The sequence below is a fragment of the Stegostoma tigrinum genome, chromosome 33 (genome assembly GCF_030684315.1).
Source record: "Stegostoma tigrinum isolate sSteTig4 chromosome 33, sSteTig4.hap1, whole genome shotgun sequence".
Lineage (NCBI taxonomy): Eukaryota > Metazoa > Chordata > Chondrichthyes > Orectolobiformes > Stegostomatidae > Stegostoma > Stegostoma tigrinum.
This window is the reverse complement of record NC_081386.1, coordinates 24,930,015-24,953,661: the sequence shown is the minus strand read 5'-3', so window position 1 is coordinate 24,953,661 and position 23,647 is coordinate 24,930,015. Positions and strand designations below refer to the sequence as shown.

Genomic DNA, 23,647 nt, shown 5'->3' with positions numbered 1-23,647 from the left:
GCCCGTAGTGTTCAGGGGTGAGTGGGTTATAGGGGGTTAGGTCTGGGTGGGATGCTTCAACGGCGGTGTGGACTTGTTGGGCCGAAGGGCCTGTTTCCACACTGTAGGGAATCTAATCTAATCTTTTATGCACACCATTGCATCAGTTCCAAATATCCAGGTTTCACACAAAGTCAGCAGCACCATCAAAATAATTGCTAGATTTAGTAGTCAATGGCAAGTCTGTTTAAAGTAAATCACAGCTAATACCATTAATGATGTATCAAATTCAACAAAGTGGGAATGCTTCACACTTGTACCAGAAAGAGGGACAGAGGTCAAAAGTGTTTATAATTTGCTCCTCCTAAAAAAAAGCATGAAATTTATGTATTTTCTGGTAGTCTTGCCTGTCAAATTATGTAACAGACAATTCTCTTCTAAAATTTGGGGAAGCGGTAATGTGGTGGTGATAGTACTGGACCATAATCTGGAACCCCAGACTATTGTTCTAGGGCCATGAGCTCGAAACCCATGTTGGCAAATGGTAAAAATTGAATTCAATAAAAGCCTGGAATAAAAAAAAGCTCGTTATGACAACCAGGTCGATTGGTGTAAAAGACCTATTTGATTAATTAATGTCCTTTAGGGAAGGAACTCTGTTCGTCTTACCTAGTTTGGCTTGCAGCTGACACCAGACCCACAGCAGTGTAGTAGACTCTTAGCTGCTTCCTGACCAATGAGGGATGTGCAATAATTGTTGCCCATGCCAATCACAACAAATCCCATGAATAAATTTAAAAAGTTACAATGTGAAGCACACCAAGATGCTGTTAATGATAGGGTTCAAATCAGCAGACAAATCTTTATTACCTGAAAAGTGCTGTCAGCAAGCAGGAGACAAAACTGAAGCTGAGAAGACTCCTGGCAGTTTTACTTGAGGACAGTGACTTGCCTTTCCCAGATTTCTCTTTCAATAAGTCTGAAAGCTTGTGGTAACGGTTGAAAAGGCTTATGATATTTTCAAATTGATTCGAGCTACAAAGAGATGTTAATAATTTCAATCTTTTCCCACATTAAACATAATTTACTAGTTAAACAATTTAAAATACCCAAGAAGGAATTATACATGAGGTTTGGAAGACAATAAAATTTTAAACGTTTACTCAGACAATATAAAAAGAAGAAATATTCTTCCTTGTTACACATGACGCAATTTTTCTCTTCTGTAATTTTACTGTAAAGTACAGTTGGCATGAACAGATATGAAGTGTCCCTTTAGGATTACCATGGATAAGCTTAACTTTGCTCCCACTTACAAGATATCTGTGAACAGTGTAAACTGTAGCCAGTTTCCTGCATCCTTTGCTTGCAGATGTGGGATCCATCATCACTCAAGCTGAGAGGCAGACTGACTAAGCACAGGTCAACAAACAAATCTATACCTTCCTACTCTAAACAGCTCAGTACAACATCACAGAGAATATTTACTACTGGAGGCTTTCAGAACATTTTGACAATATGCAAAAAACAAATTATTAAAAGATTAAGAGACAGAAAACTACTCAAAATTCAGCAACATGTCAATTTACAGGATTAAGGAACAATCTACTATCAACACTGAAATTCAAAGTATCACACAGAATATAGAAGCACAGTTTGTTACATTAGAACAATATAAATCAGTAGTTAAACCACAGATAGAGTGTTGCTGATAATTTTGATCTGTACATTTCAAGAAGGATGTGATAATTCTCAAGAGGGGAGGGAGGGGATTGATAAAGATTTGACCAGCAACAAATAATCTTAGTAATAAGACAAAATTGAACAGGTTGAGATCATTTTCTTTGGAACACAGAAGGCAGAATTAACTGAGGTGCATAACATAATGAACAGACTAGCACAAGTGGATTGCAGAAAGGTGAATGACTGGGCTGTAGATTATTTGAGGAGAATAACAGGGGAGATTAAAAAAAAACTTATCCACAGCCTGGAGAGAATCTGGAACTGCCTGAAAGGGTGGTAGTGGCAGAAAGCATAAATGCATTTTGAAAATTACTTTAATATGCATTTGAGTGTTACAGCCGACAGAGCTACAACCAAGGGCAGAAAGTTCTTTTTGGCTAGAACTGACGAAATATGCTAAATCTCTCAGTGCTGTCACTTTTTTCTTTGCAAATACCATATAAAAAATTTGTACTTTATACAAAATACACAAAACAATCCTTTAATGTGCACTTTAATGTGGTTCAAATGCTTTTAATGTCGTGAAAATTTATAAAATGACAAATAGCGAGGTTGTAGACAGGCTTGCTGAAGTGGTAGGTTTGGTTGCAAATGTTTCGTCACCCTGCTAGGTGACATCGTCAGTGTACTTCCAGTGAAGCGTTGGCATTCTGTCCCGCTTGATATTTATATGCCTTGGTTTGCTGGGGTGGTGAGTATTTCTTCTAGTTTTGTTTCTCAGTGGGTTTGTACACAGGGTCTAATTCAATGTCTTTGCTGATGGAGTTCTGGTTGGAATACCAGACCTCCAGGAATTCCCTGGTGTCTCTCTTTCCGGCTTGTGCAGTTACAGATGTGTTGTCCCTACCTACCAACAGATGGCGATAGATCCGACAGCACAGTTAGGAAACTGGATTACAACAACCCTGAAGAAATTACACAACTCAGGTGACATCAGCAGGACACACTACCAAGGAATGAAGCCAGAGGGATCCAACACACCACAGTTCTACAGCGTCCCCAAGGGACACAAACCAGAGGGTTCCTCTCTGACCTACTGTCTCACTGCCAGATACACCAACATATAGACTTGCCAAAGAACTATAACAGAAATTGAAATACTTAATGGACAACACGACCCACTCTATCCACTCATCCCAAGAATTCCTCAACATCATCAAGGACACCATGCTAGAAGAGGACGAGATAATGCTATCCTTTGACATAACAGCACTATCTACATCTATAAACATCGGCCTAGCCAAAGAAACAATTGCCACACTGTTGGATGAACCAAGTAACCCAGGACACCGACAACACTAATAAGGACACCACCATGAAACTACTGGATCTGTGCTTCACGACCCAATTCACCTTCAACGAAAGCATATAAAACCAAATCAACAGAACACCAATGGGATCCCCAATATCAGGACTGGTTGCAGAAGCAGTAATGCAAAGGTTAGAACAAGTCATGTTCCCCACTATACAACCCAAACTTTGGGTCCAATATGTAGATGACACCTCCGTGATTATTAAACACACAAAACTAGAAGAAACCCACCAACACTTAAACAATATCCTCACCGGGATAAAATTCACAAAAGAAGAACAACTGCTACCCTTCCTGGACATAATGGTAGAACGCAAAAACAATGGGGAATCTAGACTAACGTACATAGAAAGACTACACATTTGGACCAGATAATCAATTACACCAGGAACCATCCCAACGAAATCTTCAAAAGAAATGGATACCCAAAAAGCACAAACCTCCGTTACCTTTGCGACAGACCACAACAGGAGGACAACGCAGCCAGACTCACTAATCACCCTAGCATACATCAAGGGTATTTCAGAGATGATCACAAGACTACTTAGGCCCCTAGGTATCAGATTAGCCCACAAACCAACAACCACCCTACAACAGCTACTGACGAACGTAAAAGATCCCATACCCAAAACCAGCAAAACTGGGGTAATATACAAAATACCATGCAAGGACTGTGAGAAACACTACATACGCTAAACTGGAAGAAAATTGACAATACGGATACATGAACACCAACTAGTCACGAAGAGACACGACCAATTCTCAGTTGCGTCATACATAAGGACAACGAGGGACGTGAATTATTCTGGGAGGCCTGGTATTCCAGCCAGAACTCCATCAACAAAAACAGTGAATTACACCCGGTGTACAAACCACTGAGAAACAAAAGTGGAGGTAATACCAACCATCCCAGCCACGCAAGGCATATAAATAACAAGTGGGGACACACCACTGATGCTTCACAGGAGGTGCACCAATTATGTTACCTAGCAGGGTGATGAAACGCTTGCAACTAAACCCAGCGGATCGGTGAGCAAGTCTTCAACCTCATCCACAATCTAAGCTACAAATCTTCTCACAAACTTGACAAATTTGTATTCAAGCTGCACAAAATTTCACAACTTATGATATCTTAATACCTTCAGCTTTATTTTTAGAAAAGCAAACCAAACACAAACATTCATGCACTAGGATCCAGAACAATCTTAGGAGCAGACAAAGGCCATGAAGCTCAATGTAAAGCAGCCCCATTCAGGGAACTTCACTGTACTTCTCAATCCCTGCTCTCCAGTTGCAAAACTCTGTGCCATTTGGAGTTCCATTTCAGGACTTGACAAATCAACTTGGGTTGTCACTTCAGTGCACTTCTCAGGCAGTATTGCATCCTTTGGAAGAAATGGTAAACCATAGCTCACTTCCTCGATTCCATTAGTTCAGGTGGACTTAAAAAAAATCACATACTGGTATTTGAAGAGCATTTGTCTCTCACATGTGACCATTTTACCTCCCAAATGATACACGAAATGCAAGTTAACTGCTTATTCATGGAATCCTAAGAATTTGCAAAATTGCTGTCATGTTTGTGTACAACTTCTATATTTCAAATTAATTGTTTGGGAGTACTGTAATATACATTTCAGAAATGCAACAGAATATTTTTATACATTACCTGTAGTTGCCAGCTATAAAATTATGCTCCATCAAAACTTCATAGACTCCCAATACCAGGGCAGCATAGATGTTATTTTTAATGCCAACATTGGACATTATTGAAAAGTCTGCTGATTTGTCCTAAAAATGGGAAAATGAAAGGCATTTGATAATATTTTGCACAAGGAATTACAGGCAAAATTAAAACACCCAGAATTGCACAAGAAATTACTGGAAAATTAAAACACACAGAATTAGAAGCATTCTCAAAACATTAGAAAATAGGTTTGGAAATAGGAGATTATGAAATGGAATATGCATTCTCAGACTGGATGGTATGACAATGGTAGTCCCCATCTTTATACATGACCGAGATTTAGTAAGTTTGCAGTACATTGTGAAGTGGGAATAGAAATTAGAAATGAATATAAATAAATGTCAGTTGCAGCTCAACGTGACAAAGCATAGTGGTGGGGCAGGAAGAAGAGGAGAGTGACAGAGTGGTAAGGATAGAAGTCCAGGGCTTTCACACTGTCACAGAGAAGGAAAGGAAATGTAGTTCAAAGTCAGGATGGTGTGAGGGACTTGCGGCTCGTGTTTTCCTTTATATCTGCCGCCCTCATCCTTCTAAATGGTAGACAGCATGGGGTTTGAAAGGTGAAGTTGAAGGAACAATGGAGGGTTGTTGCAATGCATCTTGCAGATTGTACACACTACTGTCATTTACGCATTACTGGTTGAGGGAGTGAATGTTTAAGGTGTTGGATGACGTGCCTGTCAAGCACGGCTTTGTCCATGATAATGCTGAACTTCTCAAGTGCTGTTGGAACTGCAGTCACCCAAGCAAGTGGAGAGTATTCCATCACACTCTTGACATGTGACTTTTAGATGGCAGACAGGTTTTGGGGAGTCAGGAGGGGAGTTCTTCACTGCAGAATTCCTAGCCACAAAAGCAAGCTTGTGCTTTCATTGAATAGAAACAATCAAAGAGGTACAGAGTTTGAAGAGGCATTGCTACTGCAAGGACAGACTAGATCTCAAGTTGAATCTGTTCAGTTTTGGATGTTTTGGCACAGGAAGGTCCAGACCTTCAAGAAAGTAAAGTACTGAATTTTGATGTTTTAAACTGGAAATCAGGGAATGAGTTATATTGAGAGACTGGATAAATATAGGTAATATTTCCTGGAGGTGATGAGGTTGTGCAGTGTTTGATTAAAATATTATGTTGAACTGACAGTGCAAATATGAAACAGCTTTTCTCTACTTAGGGAATCCAAACAATCTTAAAATTTGAACTGCACTAAAAGTGAATTCTACAGCCTTGTTATACTATTAATATTTTATCTAGAAAGTATAAAGTGCTTAAAATAGAAATAGATACTAATTTATAGGTATTTATAATGTAAAGTATACGTTTTGTAATATGTATCTGGGAAGTAAGGGACATAAAAACAGACAGAATTAATTAGCATTATAAAGACAGTTGTCAGGTTTAATTTTGAGTCGCCTACTTATGTTCATATATGTGTAGGTAGCACCAACAGGCATATCATCAGAAGTCACAGCATGAACTGGAAATCTACCAGGGAGTATTTATCTGTATAAATAAATGTAAATGGGTCAGATAATGTTTGTTCTGGAAACAGAATGTATTTTTTGAAAAGGAAGCTTTGTTAAAAAATGTGTGTAAAAACCATAATAGGGATTCCCTCAATTGCTCCACTGGTAACAGCAATGCATAACAAAGCCGTGCAGATAAATTAACTTCACTGAATTTTTTTTGTTTCACTCTGAATCTGACTGTATATTCACAAGTCCAGACTTGGAACAAATGGAATACATTGATCCAGATTATAAAATGCATCTCATAATTGCTACAACTTGATAGTTCATCAAAATATCTGATCAAAAACAGGCTAAGTAGAAACTGATCTAATATAGGATGAAATGGGAAGTTAATGATATTCTACATAATCTAATTGCACTATTTCAAGCAAGAAATCCAGCCTAAATAACTTTGTTACAAATATTCAAGGTAACAAAATGAACCAAATGAAATGTGACTGTAATGCACTAAAACCTGTAAGAGTTACCAGTTCAAAGTCTTCCAGTTCACTCTTAATCATTCTTCGAGTGGTCGAGTCCAGTTGATTTTCCAAGTCATGTTGAAAACTATCTTCTTCATCATCATCATCATTATCATAAATATCACTGTCATGGCGAGAGTGTGGCAAGGACTGTTTACTCCAGGCCAAGCAGTTCTGGATACAGGACAGAAGATGTGCCTGTACCAAAAGGAAAATATAAGAACTGGTTAACTGGTGGGGAGTGTCACAGGAACTGGAGTAAATCTGTAAACAAAAATTGAATCAACTTGTAAAAACTTCACATCACATTTCTCAGGAAAATACCGAATAAATGTTTAAAACAGAACTGAAGTCATACAAAAACAGAAATCACTGGAGAAACTCTGCACGTCTGGCAGCAATTAAGGGCAGAAGTTATGTTTCGAAGAAGAGCGACCCTTCTTCATTTTTATTTATGAAACGTGGTGAGTTTTTTTCAGACGAACAGGACAGCTAATTTGCTTATAGCAAAATTTCACGAACTGCAATTAGATGTTAATCAATTAATATTTTTATTAGTGCTCTTTAAGGTAGAAGTGTCAAAGGACATTCCGTTCTTTTTCAAAACGGTTCAATGAGGACTCTTAAATGTCTGCCTAAGCAACTTCAACATCCAGGTGTTATTGCTGACAAGCAATTGAACCGGATTAGGTGTACAAATACCTTGGCTACAAGAGCAGGGCACAAACTAACAATCCTGCAGCAAGTAACTCATCTTCTGACTCCCTACAGCCTGTTCACCATCTACAAGGCAAAAGTCAGATCTGTGCACAAGCACAATCCCGACCTTTCCAGAGCCAGTCATTTTGAATTGAATTGAACATTTTTTTATTGTCATGTACATTAATAAAAAGCTGCGAAAAACATGCACTGTTGCTCGTACATAAGCACCATTTACAGAAAAAAAATTAAGATCGATAACTTAAGGACAGTCCAACTTTCCTACTTCGCTGGTGTACCACCACCAAAATCCCACTCCAGGTTTTCCAGTTCTCACTATACCGCTGACAGCATCCTGCTCTGTGTCATGACGCTGTGGGGGGGGGGGGGGGGGGGGGGGGGGGGGGGGGGCCTATTCCACATGGAAAACGAGAGCCCCGCTCCAGGCCGCACAGGCCAGCCGACTCAGCAGCCGCCTCCGAAAATGCTGCCGCTACTCCAGAGCCCATCGAAGATGCTTACTGCCAGAGAACTCTCTTGGCCACCTGCAATGTGCAACCTCACTGTTGCTCTGGTTATGTGGCTCTTCTGCTACTCCAGGATGTGGCCCCTTAGCCCTTCCATTGCTCAGGGACTCAGCCCCTCCAGTACTGGCTCTAACCCACATCCAGTCTGACAACGTTGCTCTGGCCCGCTGCAGGAGATGGCCTGTACACTCAAACCGGTCATCAGAAGTGACTCCTTTCCTTCAGGCTACATAGTTTAAATTAAAAATGCTAAAAGTTGCACGGTGGGACACACTGTAAAGGGGAGAGGGAGACAGAAAGAAATCAAGAGAAAAAAGGAAAAAGGAACTGGCGAGCAGAGGAACTCCAACAGAGCAGCAATGTCTTACCTTGCTGCTACCTTGCCAGAGACAGCAATAGCTTGCTGCTCCCATGCCCACTTGTCTGCCCACTCACTCAACATGCTGAGGTGCTCCACTGAATCACAGTGTAAAATGAAAGAACATCTCATCTTCAGACTAGGCAAATTAGAGCCTTCTGAACTTAGTTCATCATCTTCAAATTGTGAACCAACTCCCATTTCAACATTCTTTAGACTGCTGCTCATGCCGCATCCGGTGAACCATGATCAATATGCCATCGCATGCACACACTTGACTCCACTCTGCAGCAACATTGATTCACCCTGTCTCAAAGCTGTGCCATTTCTCAATTTCACTTCACCACCAAAAAAGACATTTTCTGTTTCTTTTGGACATCTAGTCGGAGAAGCTACAACAACTTATGGACTCCTAACATCTGTCCTGATGACCGTCCCTACTTTCCAGCCGTTAGATGCTATCACTTTCTGTCCCCTGTCCAGAGGCCACTGACTCCAACCCCAGCCCTTGCTGCATTTTCACCACACTCCTGACCTTCCCCTCTCCGAGGCTGAACGTACTGTCCTCAGCAAAGGACTCAGCTTCACACCCTTATTCCCTCACCTTCATGGATTTCAGGCTCACTGTGATGTTGTACTGTATTTCTGCCCCCACCATGCTCACCACTTCTGTCAGGACTGCCCTCCACCCCCCATTCCACTGATCTTTTCACCCGCCTCCAGCATCCACCCTCCAGTTGGACCCCTTCCCCCAGCGTTTTACCTGTCCTCGTTCTCACCATTGAAAAGTGAAGATGTGACATTGGCTGTCTCAATTTCTCTGCTCCTCTCACATACTCTAGGCTGTCCCCTTCTGGAATTGCCACACGTCAGTCTCTCAGGTCCAACCTTAAACTTTGTTATCAAGCCCAACAACATTGTGTTGGCATAGTCAGGCACACGGACCTTTACCTTCCGGAGGCCCAATATCAACTCTGAGACACTTCTTCCTATCACCCCTTGGACTATAACCTACATCAAGATATTGTTGCCAGGACTGTGACCGTCCTCATTACCTCCAGAGATCTTCCCCCCACTGACTCCAACCTTATTGTCTCCCAACCTCAGACAGCCCACTTCTGCCTCTTTCCCAAAATCCACAAACCAGAGAGTCCTGGTAGACCCATCACGTCAGCCTGTTCCTGTCCCACCAAGCTCACTTCCTCCTACCTTGACTCCATCCTCTCCGTACTTATCCGGACCCTGCCCACGTATATCTGCAATTCCTCTTATGCTTTCCACCATATTGACAATTTCCAGTTCCCTGGCCCTACCTGCATCCTGTTCACCATGGATGTCCAATCCCTTTATACCCCCATTCCCCACCAGGGTGCTCTAACAAATCTCAGCTTCTTCCGCTTGATCAGAGAGCTGAACACTCCCCATCTATCACCACTCTCCTCCACCTGGCTGAACTTGTTCTCTCGCTGAAAATTTTCTCCTTTAATTCATCTCACTTCCATCAAGTCAAAGGAGCGGTTATGGGCACCTGCATGGTTCCCAGTTATGCCTGCCTCTTTATGGGGCACGTAGAACGGTCCTTGTTGCAGTCCAACATCGGTCCCTCCCATTACTCTTTTCTCAGTACATCGATGACTACTTTGGTACCACTTCATGCTCCCACCAGAACCTTGAAATACTTGTTCATTTTGCTTCCAATTTCCACTCCTCTATAACATTCACATTCCATTTCCAACACTCCCCTTCCTTTCCTTGACCTCTCTATCTCTATTTCAGGGAATAAACTGTCCACTGCCAACCGCTACAAAGACACTGAACCCCACAGCTACCTTCGCTGCACTGGCCCCGACAGCTACCTTCGCTACTCTGGCCTCCACAGCTACCATCACCACAGCTTTTCACACTCCTCATCCTGCAAGGACTCTATTCTGTTCTTGCAGTTCCTTTGCCTACACTGCATCTGTTTGGATGCTGCCACTTTCCAAAACAGCACTGCCAACATGTCTTGCTTCTTCCATAATCATGTTTTACCACCCACCGTGCTCGACAGGGCACTCACCCACATCAAATCTATCACCTATGCTTCCGCCCCCTACCCCTTCCCATCACTCACAACGGTGTGATCAGGTCCCCCTTGTCCCTACTGTTCATTCACCAGCCTCCACATTCAAAGTATCATTCTCCACCATTTCAGGTAACTCCAGCAGAACACCTTCAACAAACACGTCTTCCCCTCACTCCGCCATCTGCATTTCACAGGGATTGTTCCCTCCAAGGTACCCTAGTCCATTCAACAACCACTAACATCTCTCTCTCTCTCTCACACACACACACACACCTTCCCATGTAACTGCAGAAGGCACAACACCTGCCCCTTCACCTCCTCCCTGGTCACGTTCCAAGGACCTTTGCAGCTGAAGCAGTATTTCACTTGTGCCTCCTCCAATCTCTTGTATTTGCTGCACCCCATACGGCCTGTTCTATGTGCTCTCCGATAAAACAACCAACCAATGGTTCAATTTTCACATGCAAGATTTAACAGCTAGCAGAAATTACAGAACCCAGGTTATTTAGTGATGGGCTGAGTCATGCATTGCCTTCAACAGACATCTCCACATGACTTATATAGCTGGGGGTGACAGGTGGTGAGTCTTTGGATCAGGAGCAAATATCCCGTCAAATACCTCTTTTCCCCACTTCAGGAAATCAAAGCTCATTTGTAGCATCCTTACTACTTTCAGGTGGGGTCAGCAGACGCAGACAGACAGCAGACCTTGGGATGTTCCATACATATATGGCTCGACTTACAGAGAAGTTAACTTAGCTCACGCATCGGAATAGCATTTTACTCAACCTTTACATATGAAATCATTCAAATCTTCATATTCCACCATAGTCATTTCTCAATGCATCAATAAAATAGGTAAATTCCCAAAGTTCAATCTTAAATTATTTGATTACTAGTGGCTCCTGGAGATAGATCTGGCCTCCCTGAGTGGTTATGCATCCTTCCAGCTTGAGAGGTGGCAGCAGGTCCTCCTCAACTTCATAATATCGTTTTAGCTGAGGAGAGATCAGCAATGTTAAAGCAGTACATGGTTGTTTTTTAGGGCATCATGATATCAATCACAGATAGTTAGAATTGCCAATGCTGCAGTCAGACACTACACAGTGTGGAGATGGAGGAACACAGCAGGCCAGGCAGCTTTAGAGGAGCAGGAAAGTTGATGTTTCGGGTCGGGCCCCTTCCTCAGAACTGATGGTAGCTGGGACAACGTCAGTTTATATGCTGAAAATAGGGAGGGGCATTGGGGTAGGAAGTAAACAAAAGGGTAAAGAATAGAGCCTAATGAGGGGAGTAACTGGAAGAATGGCACCCCATTTTCCGCTTGAGGACATAGTATTGACGCTGGAGGACTGCAGAGTTCAATAAACTCTCCCATGTCCTAGCCCCCTGCCCCATACACCCAGGCCTTGTTATCACACAGCCTACCATCACACACTATCTATTGTTGGTCATTCACAATCCCCAATAACAGCTATTCACCCTCCTAGCCATATCGTTATCAACTCCTCTGTCTATCCAACTGCTCTTCGGGCTCTATCCTTTATCCTGTCGCTTACACGCTACCCCATCACCCTCCCTATTTTTTGCATATAAACTAACGTTTTCCCGGCTACCAGTAATTCTGAGGAAGTGTCACCAGGGCCCAAAATGTTAACTCCGATTTTTTTCTTCACAGATGCCGTCAGATCTGCTGAGCTTTTCCAGCAACTTCTGTTTTTGCTCCTGATTTACAGCATATGCAGTTCTTTTGGTTTTTATTTTGCACCTGAGCTGGGAGCGCTTAATGAAAGTGTATGAGGATTTATAATCTGCATCCACCCCAAGCTATGCTTTATTAATAATGGACAGCTGATCTGGAAACTTTTTCAATATCCAGCACAGCTTTCTCTCATTTAGAAGTGGTGTTATTCTAACTCACACCAGTGCACACTAATACCTCCCAACATGCACTTTATTTTCAGCTACATATCCTCAGAGTAGTGTAGTAGTGTATCCCAAAAGATATTGACCAAATATTACTGGGATATTAGGAGGAAAACAATTTGATAATTGACACTGAGCAACATTAACTGTGTGCTTCACATCCACATCTTGAAAAGTGGTAGAGGAAGGGGTCAAAGCAGTTATAACAGCTTGCTGTACCTTTGCTTTTATAAATTCTGGTACAGCTTACAAAAGCAAGGATGTTTAATATTCATATATCAGTGATTAGGCCTCGGCTGGAGAACTATACCCAATTCTGGGCATCACATATTTTAAGAAGAATGTCCAGGCCTTAAAAAGGACACACAAGAGCTTTATCAGTGACATCAGTGATGAAGGACTTCAGAGGGACTAAAGAAGTTGGAAATTATTCTCCTTATAACAAAGAAAGCTTAGAATGAATGAACAGAGTTAGACAGTCACAGAATAAGGCCATTCAGTCCATCAGCAGAAAAAGTATAAGTAAATGAAAAGGAGATGGTAAGGACTCCAGATGCTTGAACTCAAAGTCGACAAAATGTGATGGGAGTTCTGGACCCAAAACGTCAACTTTCCTGCTCCTCTGATGCTGCCTGAACTGCTGTGATCCTCCAGCTCCACATTTTATCAAGTAAATGAAAAATTGTATTCACTAGTAGAAGGGCTGATGACCAGAAATCTCACATTTAAGATAATTAGCAAGGCTACTAGAAGGGTGATGAGAGTTTTTTTTTAAAAATGTGGTGCATTAAAATGATTTGGAATGCACCATCTCAAAAGGACAGTGCAAACGGGTTTAATAATCACTTTCAAGAAGTAAATGATACATGCTCAATCTATAATATGTGGGAGAAAAATATGTAGGGCCTATGGTGTAAGAGAAAGGAGGAAACTAACTGGAAAGTTCCTTTACAATTTTAGCACAGGTGCAATAGTCTATTTGGCCTACATCTCTTGAGGAGAAGTAGATCTTACAAAAATTCAACTGACTAATTTGTCCAATGCTTCATCTTGTCAAAACCAGTGTTATTATTTATCTATATCCTGTCACTAACCTGTGAAAGTAGCGTTTGTAAGATGGTATGTGACAGCTGTGAATTTCGACGCAGGACATCAAACAATCCCTACAAGAACAGCAGAGGAAACAGTTAAGCAAACTATCAAAGATTAATTCTTTAACCTGGTGAAAAATAGAATTAAAATAAATAGGGAAATATAATCTCCTAGATGAACGTAACATTCACAAAGTACCCAGCACAGAAAGCATAGTTTTCTTTGTTGAACAGTGATCTTTCAAAAGTAAAAGAAATAGGAAATAGCAGTGTCTTAACTAAAGTAGAATAAAAAAGTGAGAATTGAATCACCCTGATCCAGATTCTTTTGCGAGTTTGAAATTTAAGAAAAGCCTCAATGCTGACAGAACATGTGAGGGAGGAAAATGTGATGCTCGAAAAGAAACTTTTTTTTAAGAAGTATTAGTGGTGAGTGCTAACTGCAGTTCTTAGTGATCAAATTTGACGTATTATATGGATAGCTTTTAACATTAATACCTCATACAGCATGAGCCTAACATCAACTTGCTGGCTCAGACAGCGCCTCAGGCTGCCTAAGATCTCCAAGCAAAGTGCTTCATTAGCCGAGGCATTGTAACGCATATGCACATCCACTTGCACCTGAACAACGACAACATAAAAATAAATGTTTCAGTGTTACTTCCAACTTAACATAAAGATCAAATAGCCCCAGATTTAATTTTTTAAAATGAAACAATGAAATCGACCTCACTGATAATCTCAGATCATTCCTCCACGGCAACTAGCCTGCAGACATCAACACTTTACAGTCTAATTCACAAGTCCTACAGTTTGGAATAATTCCACCAGATGGCAGGCTAATTCTTAAATTCAATTGACTCCTTAGCTCAGTGTTTTAGGGTTCGCTTGTTCTGCACAAATACTTATCTACTTCCAGGTATAGTTTAATTTTCTTTAAAGGAAAGCTGTTCATTACGAAAAGTATATTAACCAGCTTCAATTGGACCAGATTTTCGTAAAATCAAATTTAAAACTAAGACAGGGCACCTCACCTCATTAGCGTGGGAATATATAGTTTGACAAAATTAATACAGTTACAATAAATATAATTGGAAAGAATGAATACATTGAGTTACCTGACTGGCCGTGAGAGCCTGAGTGCACTGACTAGAAGCCAGACTTCCCAACACTTTAAAGTTCTTCAGCAACAGCAGAAAGCCAGCCACTGCTGACTTTCGAGAGTCCAAGTGGCTGAAGAAAAGCAAAGAAAGAGTGGTGCGATGAGCACAAATAGTACTGTAAATATTCCAGCTCAAAGCTGCAAGTGTGTTGTGGTTTTCCCAGTAATATAATCCATTTTTAAAACTGTCATACCCTCCCAATTGTACTATCATTTTAGCTTGATTAATAGAGTAACACTCCCCTATTCCTACACAGTCACAAAACATTGATAAACTTCCACAATGCAGTGGTGTGCAGATGTTTGAAAGTTGCCAGCAAAGTCCACAATAAGAAAAAGTCAGAAATGATTCGATTCTAGGTCACAGTGACTGACAGTGACAGCAAGATTGGAAAATTGGAGGCCTCCCATGACCCTCTCACTAATCTCCTGGCAGTGGTTCTTGGCTGTCTCACAGTAGCTCAGTCTTTTTTGGAAACTCTACACTGAGCGTATCACCTTTGAATTCTTCCTGCCACTTGTTCTTCTCCTGCGGTCTCCTCATGTCTAAGATTCCACTCTTCCAAGGCAGAGTGTTGTTCCTCATTACCACTGGGCCAAAATCTGACAGCCATAGTCTCATTGCTAACTCTTTACATTTTTATGGGTAAACAGCTGCTCAACTGTCCTAGTAAAGAAGCAAAATACTGCAGATGCTGGAAACTTGAAATAAACTCGGAAAATGCGAGAGAAACTCAGCAGGTCTGGCAGCATCAGTAGAGAGAGAAAAACAGAGTTAACATTTCAAGTTTGATATTCGTTCCCTGCTCTTAAGACCCCACTCTGGCGTTAAAGTAAAACCACCTCCAAACCTCTTCCCTATATCCCATGGCCGACATCAGTGTACTGAGGTAAACAGGGCTGGCACTGGGAATGGTGTCAGGAAATCAGTATGCCAAGTGGCATAACTATTTTGGAGCCGCATCCCAGTGGAATCTGAAACTATTCAGCAGAATTAGCAGTGAGCAGTTCCAGTTCAAGTAAGGCAGCTGCTAAATAAAATTTCCTGCCACAATCTCAAATTACCATGCCTACTGCAAAAGTATATCATCTAGCCCTTTTTGATGACCAGATTTCCTCAGTTTGGTCTGAATGGTTATCTGCAGCATTTGAGCCAACAGTGTATCTTGGGCCCATGCCACAGGCAGCCAGGATTGAGACTGCCCAAAGACTTTTCTCATGCTACTCGTGCAATTAACATTCAAATCTAAATGTAAGGTTGGATCTGACCAAGCCCATTTCTCTCCTTTATCGTTTATTGCATAAGTGCTTAACTGAGTCAGAAGAACAGTTTGCTAATGTAATTTACAGTTTGAAAAGTTGTCTGAGCTCCACTAAGGTAACAGTTTAGATCCTGCTCCTGACTGCTGTGAGTTTACCCTTACAAAAAATAAGTGACGACAGATTTGGGTTCAGCAATAATGGCTTGCAGTCAGAAAGTTTGTTAATAACACACTCGATCTAGACACTTGGAGAGGCACCAAATATTTATCAATGTTTATGAAACAATCGGATCAAGGATCAATTCTTTTAGTACGTTAGCACAATCAGCACATTACAAACAATTAAAAAATATGTCCACACCATTAAAAAATCTATCACCTAAAACTTAAGGTTACAGAAGCCTCCTAAATTGATTCCGTTCCCTTGAAATAATTCCAACAAGTTTACATATTGCAATATTAATCTGTTAGAATAAACAAGAAATAGGTATTGCTGCACTTTCAGAAGGTAACACTCTTCCATACTTCTTTTGGGAATAAAAAGTCATTGAGTAAGTTCACCTGGAAAACATGGCTTTCCGTAGGACCAGAATTAACGAATCCTTCATGGACATGCTGACTTTCAGCAGAGGCTTTAAAACAAAAAAAACATGCTAAGTTATCAAAATATCTACAGGAAAGTATTGATATGAAATTTTAAAGCACCTGCATAATGTTGGGCTTCGTATCACAATAAACACTGGCTCAAATTTAGGCTGTCTCACTGATTCAGTTTGTATTATGTCACAATTCCAGGTCAAACCAACAAATTATTTAACTAATTGACTAGAGGACAGTCACCTTTTAGTTTAAAAGGAGGCAAAAAGTGATATTCAGAGGATTCATTAGAATAAAGATGAAGATTCCATGGTTTCAATAATACTTTCACACAGTAATCCAATCTATGATATATGTATAACTTATTTCCAACATACATAATTAATATGTGGTGTTGTGAAGTTGGGTACAGTACTTATGGATTGGGAGGCAGAAGTCAGAATTTGGTGTCTGTAAAATGTTAGGTGGGAAAGCATTGTGTGGTCCCTTTAAAAGATCATGTGCTTTTTCTGTGCTTAGAGATTTAAAATGGATGCCCATAAACTGTAGCTTGAAAGTTTGCATGTACAGAGAGAATGCCCCAAATGAAAGAGGTGTTGTGGTTGGTTGGCTCGCTCACCAAGCTAGTTCGTTGTTCCGCAGCCGTTTCATTACACTGATAGGTAACAGCAACAGTGCAGCCTCCAACGTAGTGCCGTTGTGCTTTCCCACCTAGTTTTTAAACTCTGGAGTCCGGTCAGCTGGATTACCTCACTTCCAGTTTTCCCTCACAGTGGAGTGTATATGCGGTCAAATTCTATGTATTTGTCGATGGCTTTCTTCGGAGAGTACCAAGCTTGTCCCAGGATCTTGGTGTCGTCCCCAGTCGAATTAGTGGTTTTCCTTATTCGTGTGGATAGAGATGAGTGAGTATTGGTCGTTTTTTTTAACCAATTGGTGTTCATGTACCCTTGTTAATTTCCTTCCTGTTTGTCCGCTGTAATGTCTGTCACAGTCTCTGCAGTCTCAACCAACCAAAACACTCACAATCCAAGCTACAAATCTACTCCAAACACGTGTATCAAAAGGCTGTAGAGTTTGCAGACCACGTAGTGGTTTTTAACAAGACAACAAGCTTTTGAATTTAGTGAATCATTTTGAACCAATTTGAACTTAGAAACCAAAAACTAATTCAATTCAAATCTGATGGTTTTGACAACACAGGACCCATCCTATTGTAAGAAACATTGAGACGTATTCAAGAGTATAAAAAGGGAGCAGTTGAACCAAGCCTCAGGAGGTAGCTGCCATCCACCAGTGCTAACAGCCCTCAGCTGTCAAGTGGCACTTTCAACTTCCTCAATGTCTTGGAGAAAGCACCATCTAAAAACAATGGTGCCAACAGCACAACTAGTTAATAACCCTGACAGAAGAAACAGCAGAGAAGGCACAGAACATTCCAGAAGACACGTAATCTGGCTATAATTTTGAGGGGCTAAATTCTACTTTTTTTAATATAAGTGGGACTTACATTTATTGGAACAGCATACTATTAGATTCTTGTTTTATTCAGGAATAGTTAGTAGTTGGAAGGGATTTATTCAGTAATTTAATAAAATAGTTAATTTGTTCGCTGTTAGATAAATAAATTGTTACTTGCTGATTTTAAAGTAAGTGTCAGGGATTTATCTTATTTAACCACTAGAAATTGCTGAAAGGCAGGTTACATCACATTTCACACTCCTTTTACAGACTGTAGAGCGAGGTGCTCCTCTTCGGGCATTTTGGTTTTAGTTCTCAGAGCAGGGTCAACCTTTGCTTTATAACATATTGAGGTGCTCATCCAGGATCTGAACAGATTTGGACAGATTTAAACAGATCTGGAGACAAATGTCCTAGATCTTTAAAACAAAACTTTAGCGAGAAGTGGAAAATCTGTTTAATTTCGGTCATTTGTTGCTGGTTAAATCAAAAGTAGGAAAATGGCTTTTAACATTGCTAAAGAAGTTCTGGGGGTTTGAAGATGCTTTCCAAATTTGCCAAGAAAGTTTAGGAAGACAGAAAAAGGTGACCCTTTTAGGTTTAGTAAACAGGCTAAAATTGAGTTTACCTGGGGGTAATAAGAAACTGGAATTGTAACAGAGTTAGCCAAGCATTTAGGTAGATTAGAGAAACAGTCAAGTGCAGTGGAGTTAGAAAAAAAAATTAAGATGCAAATGAGACAAATGGAATTAGAAAGTGAATTTAAGAGGCTGGAGTTAGAAGAAAAAGAAAAGGAAAGAAGAGTCCCAAAAGAAGGTAAAGAAAGGGAAAGAATTTGAGTTGGAAAAGAGGTAGGAATTTGAAGCAAAAAGACTTCAAATGACAGAAGTAAAAAGTACAAGATAGAAGTGGTGATGAGTAAACTCCTCGTGGCTAACAGCCTGGTTGGGATATATACAAATATGCCCAAACATCACCAAAATTCTATGAAAAAGATTTGGAACGCTTTTTCATTACCTTTGAGAAATTAGCTAAACAGATGACTGTGTGGGTAATGTTAACTCAGACCAAGCTGATAGAACTGCCAGCCCCTCACTTGTCCTGCCTATCAGAGAAGGTGACAGGAGAATATGAAGTAGTAAAACAGGCTATTTTGAGTGCCTACCAATTGGTACCAAAAGTATATAGACAACAGTTCAGAAAAGTCAGAAAGGAACCAGGTCTGATTTACAGTGAGTTTGAAAGAATTAAACAGAGCAACTTTGATAGATAGATGACAGCATTAAAGATAGAAAAGCCGTACAAGGCTCTCAGAGACATTATTCTGCTGGAGGAATTTAAAAACTCACTTCCAGCAGTGATAAGAACACATGTTGAGGAACAGAAATTTAAAGCAGCAACAAGTGTTGCAGAGATGGTGGATGAATACACTTTAGATCTAGCCTCCAACAACAATTTCATTCTAACAGGAACAGAAATTGGGAAAGTGGGAGATCCTTTAATGTTAAACAAATGTAGATAACACTGGGAACAATTTACCACATGTGTAAAACTAAACCGAAGAGGGTGGAAAAGATGTGAAAGACCTCAGGTGTTTTTAACTGCAATAAGGTGCAACACTCAAAGTCACAGAGTTGGTAGTTTAAGAAAGACACTGGTGTAAAAAGATGTGGTAACAGAGGCTAAATCATTGGCATTATTTAAGGTACAGAAGGAAATCCCAAGAGAAATCAAGGAGCTGCAGGACAGTCCACAGCCTAGTCAGGGGCTGGAAATGTAGATGGTGCCCGATTCTTTTCAAAGACTTCACCTACGTGGGTAAGATTTATTCAGGTAGAACGGGGAGTAGGTAAAGAAGTTAAAATATTGAGAGATATGTCTCTTATTGTAAGAGTTGAAAATATTTGCACTCCTTCTGAAATATTGCCCAAGTGAGCGGTAATCTGTGGAATAAATGGAGAAAGGAGTAGTGTTCCCCTATGTAAGATAGGCTGGAAAGTCCAATCAAGACTGGGGAAGTGATCGTGGGAGTGATGGGAAAAATTGCCTATTGCAGGAATGCAGTTTACACTTGGAAATGATATAGCTGGATCATAGATGGGAGTGATGCCCATTGTAGTGGAAACAACCAAAAGAAAACCAGGGAACTGAGGAGTTAAAAGAAAAATACTCTGGAATTTTTCCAGATTGTGGGGTAACAAGGTCCCACAGTCATAAGCGAAAACAAAAATAGAAAACAAGAAGGGAAAACAAAAGAGAAAGATGGGAGTTGAGGTCCAGTTAGCTGAAACACTGTTTAATGAGATGGTAAAGGAAAAATCTAAGCAGGTAGAGGTGTTTAGTTCTGAAAGATTAATGGAGTTACAACAAAAAAAATGAAATGACAAGCAATTTACGTGAAAAACGAATCAGAGTGTATTCCAGAATGCTGTTACCTTAAGGACAAAATCTGAAGGTGGAAATGGAGACCCTGGCAGGAAACTGCAGATGAGAAATGGATAGATGTTCACCAGATTATGTTGCTGGTAGAATAAAAACAGGAAGTATTTTGGACAGCACATCAATTACCTGTAGGAGGTCATCTAGGAGTGAGGAAGAATCAAGCTAACATAATAGCATTTTTATCGGCCTGGGTTACATAAAGATGTATACAAAAGGACCGGAAAATAGAACCAATACTGCAGGTAAGCTCTACTTAGCTGAAACACTGCTTAAAGAGATGGTAAAGGAAAAACCTGAGCAGATAGAGGATCAACCTCAATTGAAACAAACTCAAATAGGTAAGAAAGAAACACCTATTTTACCCAAAAAATAGGTAGTTGTTGGGGTGGCAGAGCCTGGTAAGTGCGAAAAACCTAAGCTCTTTCTTTCAGAGGTTCCAGTCGTACCTGTCATACGTGTCAGATTGTAGGAAAGGCACAGGCAGTAATAAAACCAGCACCTTTGATGCCAACTCCTGTATTTGAAGAACCTTTTACATGGATTAGAATCGCGTAGGTCCCCTCCTAAAACCAAAAGTACGAACCAGTATTTGGCCTAGTGGTATTATCGCTAGACTATTAATCCACAAACCCATCTGGTGTTTTGACAGGCAGCACGGTGGCTCAGTGGTTAGCACTGCAGCCTCACAGTGCCAGGGACCCAGGTTCGATTCCAGTCTTGGGTAACCGTCTGGGTGGGGTTTGCACATTCTCCCCGTGTCTGCGTGGGTTTCCTCCGGTTTCCTTCCACAGTCCAAAGGTGTGCAGGCTAGGTGGATTGCCCATGCTAAATTGCCCGTAGTGTTCAGGGGTGTGAGGGTTATAGGGGGATGGGTCTGGGTGGGATGTTCCACAGGGCGGTGTGGACTTGTTGGGTCGAAGGGCCTGTTTCCACACTGTAGGGAGTCTACTCTAATGGATGTGTCTACCAGGTTTCTGAAGACAATTACATTATGGAATGTCAAAGCAAAAAACTGTTGTGGAGGAGTTGTTTGCTTCCCTTACCTGTTATGGATTACCCAGGAGGATCCGACCAAGGATCCAATTGTACCGAGGTGGTCACACAGACACAGACACACACAATTTCACCCCATAGATTCGTGTCTTTGCTGATATGACTCCAAACCGAACCACAAACAGATTCTAAACAAGGCTTCACACCTAACATGCATTGTCTGATCTAAAATGTCACCTTTTTCTTTACACTGGTAAAACCTTCAGTTGTCTCAGGACAGTGACTTGTTAAGGAATTTGGGGATTTACATATACTAATTAATCAATTAAAGCCTTCTAACTGATTGTAGCTTTAGCAGCATCTCAGGTTTAATATATACTTATCCGTGGTGTGACCCTTCAAACTTTTACTTATAAATTCTGTGCCTGATACTCCTCCTTCAGTGAGAGAGGTTGTGAGGCTCCGAAAGCTTGTGTATTCAAATAAACCTGTTTTGACTACAATCTGGTGTTGTCTGACTTCTGACACAGTTCAAGAAAGCAGCTCACAACCACCTTCTCAGGGGCAGCTAGGCACAGGCAATAAATGCTGGCCAGCCAACTTCACCCACGTCCCACAATTGAATAATTAAAAAAAACAAAGACAGGAAATGGGCTTTTCATGCCCCATACTCAGCTGTGCTTATTTATTAGTGGAACTTTGCAATAACTCCTGCCTTGCTGCTGAGCAGAATTGAAAGCTTCCACCTAGTAACTCTTGAACTGTCTGTACTCTGATTATCGTACTTCACAAAGAATACTAGTTTCCCTGGTACAATTGGATTCACAGAAATGAATTTCATCACAACTTGCATTCCATAGGGTAGCACTGTAGCTTTGTTGATCTGAACTGAGACAGCAGCAAAGGTGCTACAATTGACTGCTGTTTTTCAGAGACAGATCAGTTTAAAACAGCCAGACCTTCTGTTCCACATTACTGTGCATTGGCTCCTGCTAAAACATACAGGATTTGACCTAACTATGATGACGCTCAAGTATCCTTTTCTTAGAAAAAATGGAACTCTATTTGATGGTTTCTAAGTTTTATTAATACGCAGCAATAATATTAACCCAAACTGACATTTCATTTCAGTCGCTGTTTAGTTCAATCCAAAGTTTAACTCAATGGTGTGCAATACATGAGTTAATGCACTTATAATTTGTTAGTTTATTCATCTCAACTTGAAAATTGGCACTGACAGTTTCCAAGATCATCATCTTTTGAAAGACCTCATAACATAGGGGGATGGGCTTAGATTAGTTCACAGGTCAGCGCAACATCAAGGGCCGATGGGTCTGTTCTGCGCTGTATTGTTCTATGTTCTATATGTGATTGAGCAAAGGTAGATTGAAACAAAAACTGTAATGTTCTTGAAGATGTGCCATGGGCTCTTTAAAGCACTGAGAAAGCAGGTTGCTCAACATCATGTCTGAAAAACATCACTGTCAACAGTGCAAGATCCTCCTCAATTGATTTCAAGTGTCACTTTAGACTGTTAACTCAAACTTCAAAGTAGAAGCACTACCAAATAAGCCAAGCTAAAATAATGGGATCAAAATTATTATGCAACAATAGCAAGTTTTGAATTATGACTAGGAAATTACAAAGCCTTCATAGAAACAATTCACAGCTTCACAATAAGATGGATGCTGTCAAAACAGCTGCAACAAAACATCTTACCTGCACTGCCTTTAGAAGTCCCTGGACTGTGCTAAGGGGCAAGTAGGACAAGTGGTCAAATGCCTCTATCACTTTGGAGGAAGAATCCAGGAGAATGAGAGGTGCAGAGATTACAATATCTGAAAGCAAGTCTGAGAAAGGATTGAAAATAAAAATTACATTTCTTCAGAGGGCTCCTTATTGCAATCAGATTAAATGATAGGGCATTAGAAAAATGAACTATTAACAGCAATAGGCAATCTGTACATTCAGATCAGCCAACTCCTAAACAAAATTTAAAATAATTTGAGTTATAGGTAATTTTGTGGAATTAACAGATTAAATATGTAGAATGCCAGTGAAAACCAGGTTAGCAATGTACTCTCAAATGCTGTGAAGCAGTTCAAAGACAAATACAGGCCTAACACGCAAATATAAAATTCAGCTTGGATAGGGTCAAATTAATCTTCCTTTCACATGTGAAAATTTAATAGCTCAATAATGGCAACCAACAGTTAAATTTCTGAGACCAACAAGCTTTGCACTCTAGCCCAGTATTGTCAGAACTAGTCCTTCGTTCTCACAAGCTTAAATG

At 40.6% G+C, this 23,647-nt stretch overlaps 1 protein-coding gene across 3 annotated transcripts in view; it reads right to left on the bottom strand.

The window, feature by feature from the left end:
• Positions 1–23,647, bottom strand: part of fanci (FA complementation group I) — a 74,835-nt gene that overhangs the window by 38,462 nt on the left and 12,726 nt on the right. For all 3 annotated transcript variants that reach the window (XM_048562648.2, XM_048562650.2, XM_048562649.2), the window contains exons 15-23: positions 23,074–23,204; positions 16,423–16,493; positions 14,556–14,670; positions 13,936–14,058; positions 13,441–13,509; positions 11,317–11,418; positions 6,778–6,969; positions 4,704–4,825; positions 850–1,014 (exon numbers count right to left, since the gene is read on the bottom strand). In XM_048562648.2, coding sequence (XP_048418605.2) covers positions 850–1,014; positions 4,704–4,825; positions 6,778–6,969; positions 11,317–11,418; positions 13,441–13,509; positions 13,936–14,058; positions 14,556–14,670; positions 16,423–16,493; positions 23,074–23,204 — 1,090 coding nt within the window. The remainder of the gene's footprint in view (positions 1–849; positions 1,015–4,703; positions 4,826–6,777; positions 6,970–11,316; positions 11,419–13,440; positions 13,510–13,935; positions 14,059–14,555; positions 14,671–16,422; positions 16,494–23,073; positions 23,205–23,647) is intronic.